The following is a 19064-nucleotide window of genomic DNA, read 5'->3' on the forward strand; positions in this document are numbered from 1 at the left end:
GCCACCGCTGCGAGCGCTGGGCTGTGCGTGCAGACTCCCCGGAACCCTTGCAGCTGCCTGGCGTGGGGGCGCCCCCTGGTGGGGAGAGTCCGCACCTCCCTCGCGACCAGGGATGCTGAGCTGCCTCTCGTGCTCAGCTCCTTCTGCTCAAGCGTCTTGTCACATGTTTAGCCTATTTTAAAAACTGGGTTGTCTTTTCTCATTACTATAGAGTTTTGAGAGTTCTTCATATGCTCTACATGTAAGTCCTTTATAAGATATATGATTCGTAAATTTTGTCTCTTAATATAGATGCCTTGTCCTTGTGTTAACATTGTCTTTTGAAGAATATTAGTGTTCAATTTTGCTAAAGTTTAACTTACCAAGAATTTTTTTCATGTATAGTGCTTCTGGTGTTGTATCTCAGAGATCTTTGCCTCACCCAAGGTCACAAAGATTTTCCAGTATTGAAGTTTTCTAATTTTGTGTTTGATTCAGACGCAAGATCCACTTTTGGTTACTATGTATTCTCACATATAATGTCCAACTATTCCACCTGTTTCTTCAGATGACTACCCTCTCTGCACTGATCTGCCTCTGTACATCCACCATCAATCAGACATCTAGGTATGTGTGTAGGCCTATTTATGGGCTCTCTATTCTGTCCCCTGATCTACCCCTGTCTTAGTTACTGTACCTTGAAGTCAGGCAGTGTTAATACTGTTCTTTATGAAAGCTGTTTTGGCTATTCTAGGCCCTTTGCATCTTCATATAAATTTAAAAATCAACTTATCAACAGCTACCAAAAAACCTGCTATGATTTTGTTTGGAATAGCAATGATTCTCAATCAATCCAGATCTGGGGAGAGTTGGTATCTTAATAATATTGTCTTCGAAATCATAAACACTTCGCAGGCCTTGATTTCTCTCAGCTGTTCTTAGTGTATGAGCCTTGCACATCTTTTGTCAATTTATCTGTACATATCTAATATTTTGATGCTATTTTGAATAGTACTATTCAGTAATTTTAATTCCAACTGTTGGCTGCAGTGTGTTTAAAAACAATTACATTGATCCAAGATGTACAATCTTGCTAAACCCACTGAACTGTTCTAGTAGTCTTTTTGTAGATCCCAACAAACTTTCTACATAGACAGTCACGTTGTCTAAGAATAACGGTAATTTTTACCTTTCCTTTCCAATAAGATACCATTTATTTCCTTTTCTTGACTCACTGCACTGGCTACCATCTCCAGCACAATACTGAAAAGTAGGGGTTAAGAACAGATATCCTTATATTGTTCCTGATTTTGGGAGGAAATCATTTAGTCTTTGACCATTAAGTGTGATGTCAACTGTTAGGTTTACTACACAAGCTTTAAACAAATTGAAGACATTCCCTTGTCTCCAGTTTGCTGAGCAGCTCTACCAGGAGCAGATGCTGAATTTAGCCACATGCCTACTGACTTTCAAATGTTAAACCAAGTCTGCACTGCTGGAATAAATCTTGCATGGTCATGATGCACCAATGCTGCCGCTGTTCGCGAAATTTTTTTTTTTTTTTTCTCTTTTTTTTTTTTTTTTTTTTTTTCCTTTTTTTTTTTTTTTTTTTACGTCAGACAGGTAATGTGCCGATGTCGTAACAAGGTTTGTGAGGGAGGCACATGTCACGCAGCAGCGTGAACACCCAATCATCATGCTCATGAACTACAAAAGGATCGACGCGAAAATTTTTAAAGAAGCTTTTGTACCTGTGCTCTTTTCACACCATGTAATGCAATGCCAGCTTCTGGTATCAAGTTACAAGTTTTCTGAAAACTTCTGTACAAACGGCTGTGATTTCTTCCTGAAACATTTGGTAGAATTCACAAAGAAAATCCTCTGGCCCTTGGTTCTTTGTGCGTGTATGTGAGAAGGTTTATACTAAAAATTCAACTTCGTCAGCAGACACAGGACTATCTGGGTTATCTTTTTCTCTTTTTGCTTGAGGTTTGGTAGTTTGTGTCTTTCAAAGACCATCTAAGCTGTCAGATTTATTGGCGAAGAGTTGCTCCTAGTATTCCTTATTATCCTATTAATATCCGTAAAATCTATAGTGATGTCACCTGTCCTGTTCCTGATATTAATAATTTGTATCTTTTTTCCTTGATCCTTCTGTCTAGGGGGTATATCAATTTTATTAATCTTCTTAAAGAACAACTTTTAATTATGATCCATCGATTACAATGATTTTCTCTACTGTTTTTCTGTTTCATATTTCTGGCCATTTCTTATGGTGGAAATTGAGGTCACTGATTTGTTTCTTCTTTTTTAATGTAAGCACGTAGTGCTAAGTACGTTTCACTCGCAACCCCCACTTCCTGATAAACACTGAGTTCCTATTGTCTTTCAATTCAAAATACTGTGTAAATTCCCCCTTTTTTCTTTAACTCATGTGTTATTTAGTTTCCACATATTTAGAGATTTTCTAGAGATCTGTCATTGATTTCTAATTTAATTCCATTGGGTCAGAGAGCATATTTTATGTCACTTGAAATCTTTTTATTGACTCTTGCTTTGTGGCCCAAAGATGGTCTCTAAGTATTTCATGTACACTTGAAAATAATTCACACTCTTCTGTGGAAAGCTTTAAAAATCCCCAGAAGGTCAAGCTGGTTGATAGTACTGTGTAAGTGTTCTATACTTTTATGGCCTATTATTTTTATTAATTACTAGGGGAGGAGTGTTGAAACATCTCATTGTAACTGTGGAATCTGTCTACTTTTGTAGACAGATTCTATCAGTTTTTGCTCTGTGTATTCTGAAACCCTGTTATTAGGTCTGTAGATATTGACAGAACTGGCATTATGCTCTCCTAAAAACCCCTTTATGACCTTTTAATCTTTTCCTTTGAAATCTACTTTAATATTAATAAAGATTCCTCTACCTTTTAAACTGTTTAAATCTTTTTTATTTTAAAATTTAAGTTCTTAAATAATTTAAACCATTTCCCATAGGCGGCATTAAGTCAGGCCTTTTTTTTTTCTTTATCCAATCTGAAAGCTCTGCATTTCATTTAGTGTTTTGGATAGAATTTTGAAAATTGATCCCAATGGGTATCATATGACATGACTCTTGTCTCCTCAAGTAAAATTAATTTTTAGAAACAACTTTCCCCTCCCCAGGGAAACTTTCAGATTTTTATAAGAAACAACATGTAACTCAGCTGCTGCTCTTATTACTAGTCAGGGAACCTCCTCAAGGCAACATATGACGGCATTCCTCAGCATCACTTCTCCATCACAAGAGGCTGTGTCCCAATAGTTCATGAACTATGTCAGAACACTTGGAGCACTTTCAAACAGGTCACCCTGACTTGTTCACACTGCAGACAAATGAGGTGGTACCAACTCACACCGGTTAACAAGGGCCTTTCTGATCACGACAAAGTACTGATCTCTGGGTCAAATGTGTATGTTTGGAGAGGCAAATAATACTTGTTTTACGCATGGGACACTTACTACGATAACAAGCTATCGCTCACCTTGATCGTCTTTGGGATTCTGGTGTAAATGCAATATGCTTTTCCTCCCAAATATCTTCCTCATCAGAGCCACCATCATCAAACTGTTGTATTCTTTCCTTACAACATGCTTCAAACAAGGCAATATTTCCCTAAATGAGAGAGGAAAAAAAATTTTTTAATTAAGTTATTTTCTGCAAAAGTTACTAATGCAAATCATACTCTTCCATGTCCTTCGGGGGGGAGGGGCTGTGGCAGGAAATGCCTATCACCTATACCACAATAAAATATAAGCGTGTAAAGTCAGCTTCTATGTAAGTAACAACAAAAAGGTGCCCCCAAGGACTGGCTTCAAAACTAGTATACGGGAAACTGAGACTGTCTACAGATAGGCTCACTTCACATACTGAGAGCAGTGCTCTCGTTCCAGAGCCTCCTTGGGCCACCCGCCTAGCGTGCGTCCCCAGACCCACCCTAACAGCAACCTGAACTTCCCCTGCTGTCACAGGGCCACCTACACAGTGAGGAGTGTCAACGTCCAACCAGTCAGTCTCCATCTTATCCCAGCAGCGAATAAACCAGCAGTGTCTCATGCTAAGTGACATAAAATCAACACTGTGCCCATTCAAATGACACCAACCCCATGTCCATACGTAGATGTGGTTGACTTGGCATTTCAGAACTGCCTAGTGATGAGGGGTTGGCCCTCATTTGGCCCAAGTTTCTCTCCTACTGACATTCAGCAGATGCAAAAGGAAGCAGGTTGGAGTCAAACTGCTGTCTTTGAAGCCAAATGTCTACACTGGCTTCATTAGCCCTGTCACATCTTAAACGAGGGCAGCAAATTAACATGCCTATGGGGCCAGGCAGGTCACGTGAGTGGCTGAAGTCACCGCCATCTAAGACAAAGGCTCCTGGAGTCGGGAGCCCCAGCGCACACAGCACCCATCCCCACCGATCGACCTCTCATATGCCTCGCTACTCACGATCGGCATGAATACTTACACTTTCATTTGTATTGAGAGTAAAGTTGATGTCTGAAACCCGATCAAAAGAAACACTGTAAACAAAAGATAAGTGCAATAGTTAATTATCTATAGACTCAGAAACAGTATTCATGAAATTATCCAAATGTACAGTATGACAAAAGCCTCCATTAGTAAAACCAAATGATCTGCGTTAAGTGACCCCTCCTCCCTTGGTGTGAGGAGTCTACACAGAACAGGAGGCCTTGAAGCCTTCCCATAAACCGTGTTTAGCAGCCATGGTGGAAAGCATGGCTCTGTGGGCCATGCCTACATAACCCCAAAAAGGTTATCTGCAGATAAGAAACAGGTTGAAATATGAAAAAAGGGTCATAGACGCTGTCAGACCCTGAGCTTTCTCCAGATACAGACAAATGCATACATAAAATACAGACACCCTTGAAGTCTTACACTACAGTATGGCATAGATGGGACAAAAATAGGGATTAAAAGAATTCCTAGCCTATTAAATGTGTAGTTTTTGAGTAGGTAGGGCTATCTTAAAATCCTTAAAGGATCTGTTTGAATCAAACATCATTCCAAGTATCCCATACAAATTCTAAAGAGACTGGATTCCAAACCAGCAACTCTGTAACAAATGGGCCCAGACAGGCAGGTGCTGAGATACCCCGTGTTGGGAGGTGAGGGGTAGGGGTTGCAGGTTCTGCTGTGAGTGCTCCCGAGGTGCAGACAAGCCCCATGTGTAAAGTCCTTGCTCTTCTGGGGCTGAAATGAGCCGATTCTTAGGGCAGCTGACAGCCTCTACCGCTGCTCTACTGACTGACAGTGTGGCCTCCAGGGCTTCCCTGGGGGCTCAGACAGTAAAGCCTCTGCCTACAATGTGGGAGACCCGGGTTCAATCCCTGGGTCGGGAAGATCCTCCGCAGAAGGAAATGGCAACCCACTCCAGTACTCTTTCCTGGAAAATCCCATGGACGGAGAAGCCTGGTAGGCTACAGTCCGTGGGGTCGCAAAGAGTCAGACACGACTGAGCGACTAAACTTAAACTTTCCAGGCCCCGTGCCTACACGGCATAGTGTTTGGCACGATCAGAGGGTGTGGAGAGTCTTTCAGCTTCTCGCTTGCTGTAAACTGCAACTTAGGACAAACAGCAGCCTCCACTGGCTACAGTTTAACCAGCGCCGGACCATCTATTGCTGGGGAGGAAACTGAGAGAAGCTGGGTGTTGACGACCCTGCTCAGGGCACTCCCGTGAAAGAGAACGCTGCTCAGAGAGCTGCAACACACCTAGCAACACAGCTCGAGTAAACACTTCGTTTATAAGCGCGGTGTTTCCCAAGGTCAGGGGCTAGACCACTTGTTTTCCTCTCTGCGGACGGCTCCCACGGCAGCTGCTCATGGGTGCTCCGCATCTCTGGGCTCCTCTCTCCCTGACTGCAGGACGCTGTGAACGGACTGCCTGGCCCTCGGGGGCAGGAGCCCAACCCCAACTCCACCTTCCAGTTAGTCACTCAGAGAAGAGAACGCGGGCAGGGTGGAGCCTGCTCAACCACAGCGTGGCTCCGTCCACTGTGCTGTGAAAGACCAGACCTGCTCAGGCCACTGAACTGACAGAGACACTGCGACCCAGCACCAAACCCTAAAAGGGAGAACGACTTGAGTTCCTAAGTCTAACAAAAATAAACCTTTGTGGAAGATGCCAAGCCCAAGGGCAGGCTCTCCTTATGGGAGTCACATTCTATTCCTTTAGTTGTCTGGGTGACTCAGGCTGATGGGCTGGACCTGAAGGAACACCTGGAGGGCAGGTTCCTCCCAACTCACAAAGACAAGGATTCCAAGAACTCAGAAGAATCATAAACTCCTACAGAGGGCAGGACTGCAGGACACAGGTTGTGCAAACAGAAAGGTATACTCACTTGCCAATGTCATCTTGATCTGCGAACTTCTCATCGTTGAAGCCAAACTGGTCAATAAAATTGGACGTCATTTGTTGCATCTGATAATCAGAAAAGGCCTGGCAACCCCAGGACCAGTGACAGTGATACAATGATTCTAATGACATTCTACATACTATATGCCCATTTATTTTCCAGAAACCACCTTATTTATACATAGCCATAGGGCTTAAAAAGTTGGTGTGTTTTTAAAAAAAAAAAAAAAAAAATAATAATTTTAAACACAATTTACCCCAAAAAGGAAATGTTTGGAATTTTGTCCACAAATTATTCTAATGCACATGCCATGTAAGAAGTGTTAAATGACCACTGTCCTCTATTCTGAATTGTCTTGAGAGAGAGGTTTGGGTCTGGTTCAAAAAGTGATCAAGTGACATGTGACAGTCTGAAATTATAAGGTGTATCAGCCACCTCTGAACACAACCAACCTTAAAACCCAGCGGTCACCACCCACCCTCCCTTTCTGCATCTCCCCACCCCCGTCCACTACAGCAACATGGCAACAGAGGAAAAATGACTAGTGATCACAATCCCAATTCTACCACACCATCTCCAGGGATACTTCACTTTCTTAAATAAAGTGATTTAAGTCTCAGAGGCTAAGAAGAATACAAAGTAACTACTAGCCTACCTACCTTAGAGAGAGGACAGAAAGTTCTAACACTGATTGGAAATCACTCTGAAAAACCCACACCACTGAGAGACCCAGGGAGGAGTCCGGTCTGTCTGCTGCACCGTCTCTACAGGGCACCATCATTCTCAGGTGAAGAGGGGGACGCTACCATGGGCTCCACAGGAGTGCTGCTGTCCTGCCTGTCAACAGCAGCAGGCCAGGGGGCGGCGAAGTCAGCAAACGTGCTCCAGGCTCGCTCAGTCAGGGTCAACGAGACGAAGACAAGCAAGGGCCTCCTCACTCTGCCGCAAGCACCCACACGGAGACGAGCCGTGCGCTGCCCGTGGACAGAGCTGCACGTGGACTGTGCGGGGGTTCAAGCGACAGCTGTGGCTGGACTAAAGGTGTTGGCCCTGAGGCCTGCCACGCAGGCCACCAAGCCTCCTGTGTTCTCCTCTGAGCAGGGCCCACGGACTCCACCCTGCAGAAATGCCTCTGCCGTTAATTCCTGATGATTCATTACGGTGGCAGGGAATTATGGCATGGATAATCCAAATTGTGGATAATTAAAAAATAAACCTTATATTTGGCTTTGGAAGGCATCTTTTCCTTAGATCTAAAAAAGTGCTGCATATGTAGTTTACTGAGAACCTAAAACCTCGCTCGCGTTTCTCTAACTTGATACCCACGGCTCCCTGCTCACTATGGCACCTTCAGGCTGCCCCTTTCCCCGCCTGCAGAGACGACACTACCTGAGCGCCTGAGGGCTGGGGCTGGCCCCCAGGTGTGCACAAGCTAAGGCGCACAAAGGCTCTGGGAGTCTGGGTGAGAGCAGAGGGCAAGGACAAGTCCCAAGAGGCAGGGCGAGTTCTGGATGTATGAACACAAAGTGTTATGAGCAGAGAGAAACCAATTTGTCTCAACTGCTTTATCTCTTATAAGGTAGGACACGTGGCTGGTGCCATCAAAGGTGCAATAAACAATCACAGTCACTCTTCCGGGCAGGCGGTGTAAACCGGGCTCTGAGCTCACTGCGGAGAATGTGGCCACACAAGGGGAAACAGTGCTTTCCAACTGTTTCGGTTCCTTTCTTTTTTCTTTAAAAGTTTTGTACTTCTACAAATAATACTGTACATCTTTTGGGTATAAAAAGGAAGAAATATTCCCAAAAGTGCACCTTTAAATGCTTCACAACAGAATGTAAATACGTGTATTATAAAAACATGTGTGAATGCATACATGTGTGAACATACAGCTGTACACACAGATACACATAAATATGCACACACATATCTGCACTGTCTGTCTGTCTATCCACCTAAGGAGGAAGACAGACACATAGTCTGTCATAGGAAGCCTCCACACAGTAACACAGAGGACATGGGAAAGCAGCGAGCCGCAGTCCTCAGTAGTTCTGGGTCCACTGTCGCTTCTAGGGAGACACTACCAGCAAAGAACCTAAAAGCTGTCAAGGCTCACTAAACCCACAGCCGTGTTACTGTATTCTCCCAAAAGCTTTATGAAAGTGCTTTGGACTCTGAGAAATTCAAGTCTGGAAAGCCCCATATGGTTGTGCAATTATTAAAAACTTTCAATTGCATTTAAAAAGGGGGAAAAAGCCCCCTACGTCTCAAAACTGTCACCCTGGTCAAAGCCAGGGGCTGTTCTGATCCTTTATTAAGTCAATCTCTTGAGGGGTTAGGGGTCCCAGCTGGGCAGCGGGAGTGGTGTCCACCTGCGGCAGCTGGGCCCAATGCTCCAGACACCACATGAGGAAGACCTCCTCCCCGTCCCCGAGCGAGGTGGCTGCGGGAGGAGGGGGAGCAGACACCAGAGTGAGGAAGCCAGGAGGAGCACCCCTGGTCACGCGTGGCCCCGCGGGTTTGTTCAGTGACCCGCCCTGAGCCCTCCGTGTGCGAGCGTCACCAGGCATGGCTTCAGATGTGAGTGAGAGCTCCAAAGGGACACACAGAACTATCTGGTTATAGTGGAGACCAGCATGAATTATCTTAGATTAACCCAGAAGTGAGTTCCTGGATTCAGAAAAAAATGCTTCAGAGTATGTTTCCTATTTTCGAAATGATTCAAGACTGGTCTATAATTTCAACATGCAAAAAAAGTTTACTGGAAGCCTGTCAATCAAAAAAGAATAATTATTCTCCCTACTTTTGAAGGTTACATAAAGTGGATAAAATCCACAGAACAGGAGCCTGGTGTCACTGAGGCATTTTGGTGACTGAGATCGGTTCATACACACGTCATCAGTCAGAAAATTCTCCCCAGAAAACCTACGACCCTGGAACCAGATCTCGAGAGAGAGGTAGGGAATTCACTTTCCAGACACCTGAACGTCATCAGCTTGATTAAACTAGCTGCCGCAAACTAGTTCATTAACTTATTTGCAAATATTTGCAAAAACAGGGTGTTCTCTTTCTTAAAAGCTATTCACCAGAATCAGAATCACCTTGAAAATGCACACTGCACACCATTCAGCTTCTCTGTAGAGGCAGAACGATGTGTAATTGGGATTCAGAGCAGGTTGAGGGGACCAACTGGATACTGTCCAGGTGCTCCAGGGTCGGGGAAGGATTGCTCGAAGGCACGAGGGCTCACAGGCAGCCAGCCAGGCCTCTGGGGTGGCCAGTGCTGCCAGACCGCAGACCAACGTGCGGGCGGACCAGGAGACCCACCTGCTGGACAGCTCCCCTGCGGGCTGGCTACACCCTGCCCCTCACCTCGGGAAATCAGTCTCCAGGGGTAGTGCCAAGAATCAAGAGAAGCCAAAATGCTACCTCAGACCCATCCTGAAAATGTACACATTAAATTGCCTTTGTCCTAAAATCAGATGACTGCTTAGTTCAGCCTATACCCGGGTGTGTCAGTCTACTTGGACACCAAAAGGCAGCGCCTGCAGAGTCATCAGAAACTTCATCCTGGCCCTGGTCAAAGGGGCTTCAGGACTGGGAAAAACATTCAGTGCCAGGGAAGGTAACCACATTAATTCCACTGCCATACCAAATCACCTGACAGGCAAGACTTGGTCCTGACCAAGGGCAGCTTCTCCATATGAGGAGCTAGTACCTTCCAAAAGGGCTTCCAGGTTGAGCTCCCAAACCTGATACCCAGAAGGGACAATGAATTCACTCCTCACCTCCACAGAACTACCAAGGGAGGATATATCAGTATGCCCGTTTTTATATCCTGTTTTTGCCCCCACAAAGATTACCAGCACCTGATAAATGAAGAGGAATTTGGGGACAGGATGAATCTGGGGATGCTACAGAATCTGAAGATATCAGAAACATATAAGCCATTTGGTTCAGGACACTGGGTAAGTTACTTTCACTGACATTAAACAAGTTTCTTAGTCATCCACAAATCCCTACTGCAGGAATCTCTGCATAATGAGCATGTCCGAGACGCACGCTTACTGAACTATCCAGATCATTCAAATCTCCTGAAAAGTTACCTGACTCATCATCATTATCAGATCTAAAGAAACATGCCCTGGAAATATAATCAACATACACCTTTCTCTCACATACCCAACACTTCCTCTTTTAAACACTTTGACCTAACTAGTAAGTAGCCCCCAAACAAACCTTAATGCATGTCTGACTCCAAAGCTGATTCATAAATGACAACTAAACTAAGCATTTAAAATAAAAACAAAAAACAAAACTTTTAGGCATGACTCACTTGCTGCAAAGAAGAATCCTGTGAGAAACCCGTTTCTTTAAAGTCAATTTCATCATCACTGGATGAATGAATATGGCAGGTTGTAACCTATATGCATAAAAATGTAAAAAACTATTTAAGAGAGAAAAATTTTGGACATTTGTATCAGCATTTTTACGGAAAAAAATCACATTTAGTTTTTCTCTCAAATGTGTAACAATAGTATGAACAAAAACAATAAGAGCTAAGCTGTAAAATCCACTCCATAATTCCAGGGAGCACGTCACTCAATCAGGAGGTCCAGCCGCCTAGCCTTCTGCGCACCTGCAGCTACTTTACCCGCATTAACCGCACCGCAAAGCACGTGAGAGACGAGTTACTCCATGGATAGGACTTTGATAATTATCTCCAATTAGGAGTTTACAAAGGGGAGGAGGAAGCAATGCCTCAGATAAAATATGAAATAATTAACTACTTCAAGCCAGAAAGGTAAAACTGCAATCCCAGGGATCACTAATGCACCACTAAAAAGCTCAGGTTTAAATGCAACCATTTCATTTTGAATTCTGGCACTTCTTGCCCATTCTAAGAGAAGCACTGCTCATAAATATGACTTGAGTCAATAGTCCCCTGCTCATTACAAGACCCCAGACCTTCTGCCCCTTAACACGTAATCCCTGCCCTCACAACTTAAAATTAACTCACATTAATTAAATAAGCAAAAGCATAAACAGGAACTGCTCACCAATTCACAGTAAGTGATTTTCATTCATTCATTCATTCATTCATTCATAAACATATTAACAAATAGAAATGACTAAGTACCACACTAATAATGGTAATTGCTACAGAGCAAGTAATAAATGTGAACAGTCTGCAAAATTCTAAGAACAGGCACTGTACTTCTCAGGTAACTTACACTGTATTTTCTGAGTTACTTGCCCTATAGCAGTGTTCCAGGCAGACAGCTCTGTCCTCAGGGGAGAAACAGCAGCCGTTAACTGCCAGCCCTTGCAGCTGTGCCCAGAAGCCTAGAGCCATAGACGCTGGCCTGGTTTGCTCTGTGATGTTCCAACACTGATTTAAGAAGCCCGAAGTGGAATCCACAGGGTCTGTATGTGGTGTGGCTTATGAAATTCTGAGTAAATCACTGTCTGAATAAAACTAATCTCATCTCTCTTTATCTGGACATCTTTGAGGAAGATACTAAGTCCAAGTGAATAACCCAGAGTTTCCAACTAACTCCCTCTCCATCCTCCCTAAAGTGCAGACAGAACATTCGCATGAATTTTGCACTTGACCTGATGAAATCAAAGCAGAATTTGTGATCTGCCTGCCTGAATCAACCACTGCTTTAGCAAGTAGACGGGAAAAATTGTGTGTGTGTGTGTGTGTGTGTGTGTGTGTGTGTGTGTGTGTGTGTGTAGTTTGTCCATGAGAGCCCAGCCAGAGTGCAGATGGGAGGGTGGAATACTGCTTGGTCACGGCAGCTGGCACCTCACAGGGTGACTGCAACTGAGAGCAGGTCAAGTGACTCCGCTGCAGTGGATTTAGGAGCTTCAGGCCACGGGGCTGGCAAGTCAGTACAAGAATCACACTAAGCCCGTGGCGGGGGGGTGGGGCTCAAAAACAGAAGACAAACCAAAGAGAAAGCTGGGAGAACTGGACAGAGCCAAAAAGCAGTCCACCACTCCTGGTCTGTCTTGCTGTTTCAAGTTCAATAAGAATACAATGTATCCTTATTCATACTTTTTGCTACAAAATAAGAATTTATCAGCTCATTAATGAAAATAGGAAACTAGAGCCTTGTTTTCAAACTTGAGCAACTACTGTGTGCCAGACACTGTGACCCTTTCCATCTTCTCCTTAACCAGTATCCTCAAAGTAATACAAGTAATCTTTTCCTCCAGAAAGAAACTACTGTTTTAGAAAGTTATTACTAATAACAGCACAAAGCAAGTGCACCTTCTCAGTTATTCTGTTGACAGATATGGTGATTCTGATTCTACCTACAGGGTAATGCAGTCTGAAATCATTATTAATAAAATGAGCTAAAAGATGCAATTTAACTTGTTAATCTTAGTCCCTGATCTAAACTTTCAGAACACACCCCTTTTGAAGCATCTTCAGCTCAATAAGTGCCTCCCTCATTCCTCTTCTTCCAGCTGAAGTCTCGTCATCTTGTTTCTTCTGTCCCAGCCACACCTGTTCACCCTTACTGTCAAAGCAGAACCTGAAGCCCCATCACTTCTCTTCAAGTCTATCGTCACCTCCCTAGGGAGGGTTTCTCTCTCACCTGGATGCACACTGCATCCAGCAGTCTCTCTGCTGCACCTCTAGTCCCACTAGAGTCTGTCCTCAGGCCAGCAGCCTGATGGTGATCCTTTAAATCATGACAGATTTAAAACCACTGACATTAAATCATGGCACTTTTCATTCAGTTTCAAACCCAGTGGCTTTTCATCTCTCTAAGATCACAAATCCAGGAGCGTGCCTTGAAGCTTCAAGAGATCTCTGCCACACTCTTTCTGACACAAACATGCAGGCGCCGTACCGGCCTCCGCACCCGCTCTTCCATCCCCTCTTGCCTCAGCCTCTACACCAATATTCTCAAGGACATTTCCCTAGACCGCTTAATTTTAAATGCATGTCTGCCCAAAACACCCTGACTCCCTTCCCCTCGTTTACCCTCCCCCTTTGGTTATCCACCTCCACTGAGGCAGGGATTTTTGCCAATCTTGTCTAGTGCAACATCCACAGTGTCTAGCACACAGTATCCACTCAAAGAGTTAATGAATTAAGGAACACCAATAAATCACTAAATGAGAATACAGAATCATAAGTTTTAAGAAAGTAACAAGGAGATAAGAGCTCTTGCCAAGCAAGCCATATTCTAAGCAAACTAGACTTTTTTTTTAATAAGCAAAAATGCTTTTGTTTTGTGCAAAAAGAGTAAACTATACTCTTAATACTGCAGTGAAAGGAGGGGAAAATTTCAGATTTATTAACTGTTGTGAAAAGAAAAGGCAAGTAAGAGTTTTCTTCATCTTGCCTGATTAGGTTGCTATGCAATCTTAAGTATGACCTGACTGGTAAGATCTGAGTAAAAAGTAGAAGCCAAAGACTCTTCTCCTTGCTCCACGTAGTCCCACTGTGGACCCTCAGGACCCACATGACCCTGGGCTGGTTAGAAACACAAACCCTCAGAGGTTCCACCTTGACCCACTGGGCCCGCAAACAATTCATATGTGCGCTCTGTATTACTCTAAACAACCTCCATAAACTATCTCACAAACTACCTCAACATTTAAAAAAGACACCCTTGCCCCTGGAGAGGAAGGCAAAGAATGAAACAAACTCAATTCTCCAAACTCAGCACAAAAACATTTCCTACATTTTCTAAATTTACCTAAATCCCTACCAATTTTCACAGTTTGCAGGCTTAGTCAAAACAGTGTGGTCTCTGGATGTAATTAAAATACCAAGTTTTATTGATAATAAGCTCCCAACACAAAAATATAAAGAGTGCATGAATCTCTCGTGCCTTTACTTTGGCAATACAGGGTCACAAGGTTAAAGTACCTCAAGGAGCTCAGCAGGAAGGCGATTCTGCATCCCCACCGGGGCACAGTCTGAGACGTTCTGGGCAGAAAACAGAGTTTGGAAGCTGCAGTTCAAGCCTCCTTGGTGGCCTGGGATTAATGTAAAAGGATCCTCAAAAACTTGGAACCCCCATATCCCTAAAAATACAGGTTGGCCAGAACACTTATGAATAAACTCTTTGGTCAACCCAATACTACAAAGCAGAATTCCCCACTGAAGGACTCAGACTAACTGGAGGTGGTCTGTTAGTCTTGGGTGTTTGAAACCAAAGCGAGAGGTCCTGGGAGAGCAACACAGAGTCTCAGGAAACAAGATCACAGAGTGGGGCCAAGTAGACAGAGGGTATGAGCAATGTTAACAGGCTCGTTACTGACCACTTCTGCTACATAAAGGACTTCCCCTTCTTTTGTTTTACTGTGGATTATCTGCATAGTCCAAGTGTTATGGCAGAAAGAGAAACAGGCAAAGGAGAACCAGGCTTCAGTCAGCATGACAGGTAGAGCCCAGGATAACTCTTCCTGCCACGCAGGTGTAAATGTCCTTCTAGATGGAAATGTCTGTCTAAGTGTACCTGACCCAAAGGAGCCACAGACAACATCACACACAGTCACACAAGAGACGACCGGCAGCACAGGGCAAAGCAGCTGAGTGTCCCCCGACCTGCAATGTGGCCCTTCTTTACACACTGACAAGAGAAATGTACCTGAATTACCAAAGTTTTTTAAAAATCCTGATAACAAGTTTAACTGACATTTTTTACTTCTACCTTTGAAGTTAATCAAAGGGCAAGTTTTAACAAATTTTCCCAAACAAGATTAGAATTAATACTCCTAACTATTTCTCTATAAATAAGAAACAAGTCAAAACTCCCTTTCAAGGAGATCACATTGCCTGAATTCTTAACAAGGACTCAATATGAGGACCTCTAAATTAAGAGGTTCAGTTTAAAAGTATGAGAACAACTTTACTCTTCAGTAACACCCTGATCATCCAGAATTTTAACCAATTTGACCGGGGGAAAAAACAATCTACAGTGGGTAATACATTCATTAAAACTTACTTAGCCCTTCCTTGATAGCACAGGAATGTCAAAGTGAATGTCACTTCCTCTGCTGGGCTGTAACACCCTGAGACACAGGGGCCACTAAACCTGTTTTAATTAAATGGCCCCACACAGCTCCCTTTCTACACTTACCTCTTCATAATTCTTTCAGCTTCTAGTACCTAATAATTCTCTCACTATATCCACCTTAACAAGCCACCAATCTGTCAAGAGTCTGTTAAAAGACAACCAAAGCTATGAGATGATCTACAGAGTGGGAGGCGACAGGCCCTTGGGGCCATGTGACACAGGGTGACCCGGGGACTGCTCTGTAGCACCCCTACCCCCACCCCCACTTCTAAATTCTATTCTGAGGAGATAAGGCTGCCAGGTACTTGCCTGCCTAACAATCGAGGGAGTTACTGTGTATTAGAAATTTAAGACTACAGCTGATCAATTTAAAAAACAGAATGAAATGTCTGACACATCTATTCCGTATACAATCAAGGTTACCATCTCAGTTATCAGGTGGCATGTGCTTGCAAAAGGAAACGCTTTTCCTTATCTTCAAAACCAAATCAATACTTACCTTAAAACTTAATGTCTTAAAGAAAACAAAGACTACATTCCAAAGTCCAATATAATTTTTAAAAGTATTATCAATGCCATTGTTCCCTGGCTCAAAGTACCAATCTGTTAAAGCTGGGGTTCCAAAGTCATCTGCAGAACTTCCCCCAACTGGGAATGACTTTAATGCGGGTAAACTCAACTAAGCAGAAGTAAAAACCAGTCACAGAAATGTCTCGGGTCTCTAACAACCCGGGATTATCCAGGCATAAGGCAACAGACCCAAGCGTGAGAGGACGTCTGGGGCTGTGCTGAGGAGCCCGGGGAGCAGGTGCCGAGGGAGGTGGACGTGGAGTGGCAGGAAGCGGGGCCAGGGGGCTGCGTGTCCCCTACGTCGGCCCAGGCCGGAACTGGACAAACGAGCCAGAGCACTGCGGACATAACCTCTTTCACTGGTAAGAAACATGAACGTACCCCTTGGTCTACCATCACCAGGACAAGTGGAAGAAAGGTGCCTCATGTTTTTTGAATAAACGGGCAAAGCCCCAGAGCACCGAAATCAGAGAAATGTAATCTTGAAGAACCTACTAGATCTACCGTGTTCCTCTTGTTAGTTTCTCCTAAGGAGCTCGTGCAGAACGTCTCCCATCGCTCCCTGACTTCGTCTGGAAGATCTTCAGAGGGGAGAAAAGGAAAAAAGCATGATCACTACAGTGACTGACACACAGACAAACAGGGAGCACGAGAGGGCGCCACCATGTGGTCATCAGAGGTGAGCAAGCCCTGCAGGCTGGGCGCCGGGCTCTTGGGAGGCTCAGGGTTACAGAGGCGTGCTCAATCTGGACCCTGAGAACTTTCAGGAACCCCCCTACCCCGCCCCCATGGTCTATGCTTGATGCCAAGAGCCCTAACCAGTTATCTGAATTTAACAACTGTTTTAGGATCTTTTGGTAAAAACTTAACCTGGAAAATATTAATGTAAGTGTTTCCACGGAACTCCTTATAAAGGTGTGGGTAACAGTGGTCCTGCTCCACAGTCACGCGCGTTCAGGAAACCCTGCACACATTGACTCCTGCACTCTTTCTTGAGAAATTCTGAGGCGTTTAGCCCATGACTGCCCCACGGAACCCAGTGTGGGTTCTCAAATTCCTCAAAGTTAATGTTGTCTAAATACCTGTGTCATAGGACAACAAACGGATACATGTGCAATAGTGAAATCTATTCTCTACAGAAAATTTAAAGAAAAGGAGACACAAATAGTTTTATGAGAAAATGAAACTATAGCTGCAATCTGCGAGCCCTCACTAGACTGAAGTTGTCATCTGACAATTCTGGTTTAAACACATGTGCATACACCCTCACACACACATCTGGGAAGCAACTGCCATAAAACTAAGACTGCTCTAAAAGAACACACACACACACACACACACACACACACACACACACACACACACGGCCATTTCACATGCACGACCAAGGACACACAGTGTGACGACATGGCTAATCTCTCTCTCAAGAAGCAAAATTCCAGGTGGGCAAGCCCCGGTTGTCTCCATCACTGGGCCACAATCGTGCTTTTAGTGCACATGCAATAGGTAACAGCCTCCTGAACACAAACATTCTTGAGAGAGGCGGGGGACAGACGGGGAACTGATCTTCAGCAAGCTAACAACTGAACAACTGCTGCACCACGGAGGTTAAGACATGTTGCCTTTGCAGTGAGTCACAGGACTCGTTAACCCCACAGGAGCACACGGGGTTCTCGATGCTCTCGTCCAGGAGGAGGTGGGCGCAAGGCCGGGGAGCCAGGGTAAATAAAAGGCATCCGCACAGCTTTTTCAAGTAACCTCGGGCTGACTACATTCAAATGCTAGTACAGAGTCTTTTAGGATATTGGCTAATAGCCCTTATTTTAGTAATAGAGGCAGAAAAAAATGCTGATAAGAATCTTAATATGCTAGTGAAAGGAACTCAAATCCATAGGCCATGTGGAGGCCTTCAGGAAAAAAGAAAAAGCAAAAGTAACTAACTGTAGCTCACAAGGTCCACTGTCAGCCTACGAGTACTTCAAGCTAAAGGAGCGACCTGTGAGCCATGCCCTTAGAGAATGAAAGGGGGTGACTCCAGTTACTGGCCACGCCTGCCGATACTTAGTAAAAGGACTGCAGAACTAAGAACAGAGATACAGCAAAGAGGTATATTGTTCAAATGCATTTTCAAGAGTCTCATTCAAATCTCCAGATATTGTGGACATAGAAGGAAACTCCTCAGACAGCTTTTTAAAAAGCTAGGAATCCTTCCACTCTGCCCTTAAATTCTTCCTCCCATCCGACAGAAACGACGCTGCAACCCCGAGCCCATTACCTTTGATGAGCTGCTGCACTAAGGCGCTGTTGGGGCCCTTCTCCGTGCTGTGCACGATGCAGTTGGCTATCCTCGTCAGGTGGCCCATGTAGCCGTGCCGTCGACCTCCCTCGGCCCTGCCAGGGGGCAAAGGACAAATGTTCAGACTCCTGACAGGGTGGGTGATGGATGAAGCAGCTGGGAACTACTGTGGAGTTAAGTAATCACTCTAAAATCCGAGCCACCAAGGACAAGAACAGACAGGAGAGGAGGTTGAGGAGTCTTATCAGACTCGAGGGGGTAGTGAAATGTGTGGCAGAAACAGTCTACTCAAAAAATTATACTGTAGCCTCACTAGACAGGACAAATTTTGTTCAAGTATTCAAACCAACCATCTTCAGTCACATATTATCTTTAAAAACAAAAACCCAAACATTCACTGGCGCCTGATGATTCTGTGACTGTGACTTTCCTTTCTTTCTATAAAACTAAACAGACTGTAAAGAACTGAGGTGAGAATTCTACTGGTTCATTTTGCTAAGACATTATATTAAATTTCAATCATATAAATCAACTACCAGAGAAAGTTATCTACTAATGGCATTTCTTGAGTTAAAATGTTAGCTGATTCAATCGAGGACTTGGCCAAGAGGAGAGGTAGTCAACTTGCATTTGGCCCATACACTGCTGGGAACACAGACATGCATGTTACTCCTCACCCCTTCCCTCACCAGAGTCTAATCTTCACAACTGACCCATCTTTACACTTAAGACTTCTCACATCACTGTGAC

The 19064-nt window shown here is 44.2% G+C and overlaps 1 protein-coding gene and 1 non-coding gene across 16 annotated transcripts in view; both read right to left on the bottom strand.

Moving 5' to 3' along the window:
• PPP6R3 (protein phosphatase 6 regulatory subunit 3) overlaps positions 1–19064 on the bottom strand; it is a 123491-nt gene that overhangs the window by 19475 nt on the left and 84952 nt on the right. For 5 of the 15 annotated variants that reach the window (XM_043924569.1, XM_043924553.1, XM_043924544.1 and 2 more), the window contains 6 exons: positions 18294–18409; positions 16514–16599; positions 10735–10821; positions 6384–6481; positions 4487–4541; positions 3503–3633 (listed from right to left, as the gene is read on the bottom strand). In XM_043924569.1, the coding sequence (XP_043780504.1) occupies positions 3503–3633; positions 4487–4541; positions 6384–6481; positions 10735–10821; positions 16514–16599; positions 18294–18409 (573 nt within the window). The remainder of the gene's footprint in view (positions 1–3502; positions 3634–4486; positions 4542–6383; positions 6482–10734; positions 10822–16513; positions 16600–18293; positions 18410–19064) is intronic. The other 10 variants (XM_043924601.1, XM_043924594.1, XM_043924587.1 and 7 more) reach the window with 5 other exon arrangements.
• On the bottom strand, positions 1593–1698 carry LOC122677499. The gene has a single exon (XR_006335811.1). It is a non-coding gene; the product is annotated as a small nucleolar RNA U13 (small nucleolar RNA).

This window comes from Cervus elaphus, chromosome 2, assembly GCF_910594005.1.
Source record: "Cervus elaphus chromosome 2, mCerEla1.1, whole genome shotgun sequence".
Classification (NCBI taxonomy): Eukaryota; Metazoa; Chordata; class Mammalia; order Artiodactyla; family Cervidae; genus Cervus; species Cervus elaphus.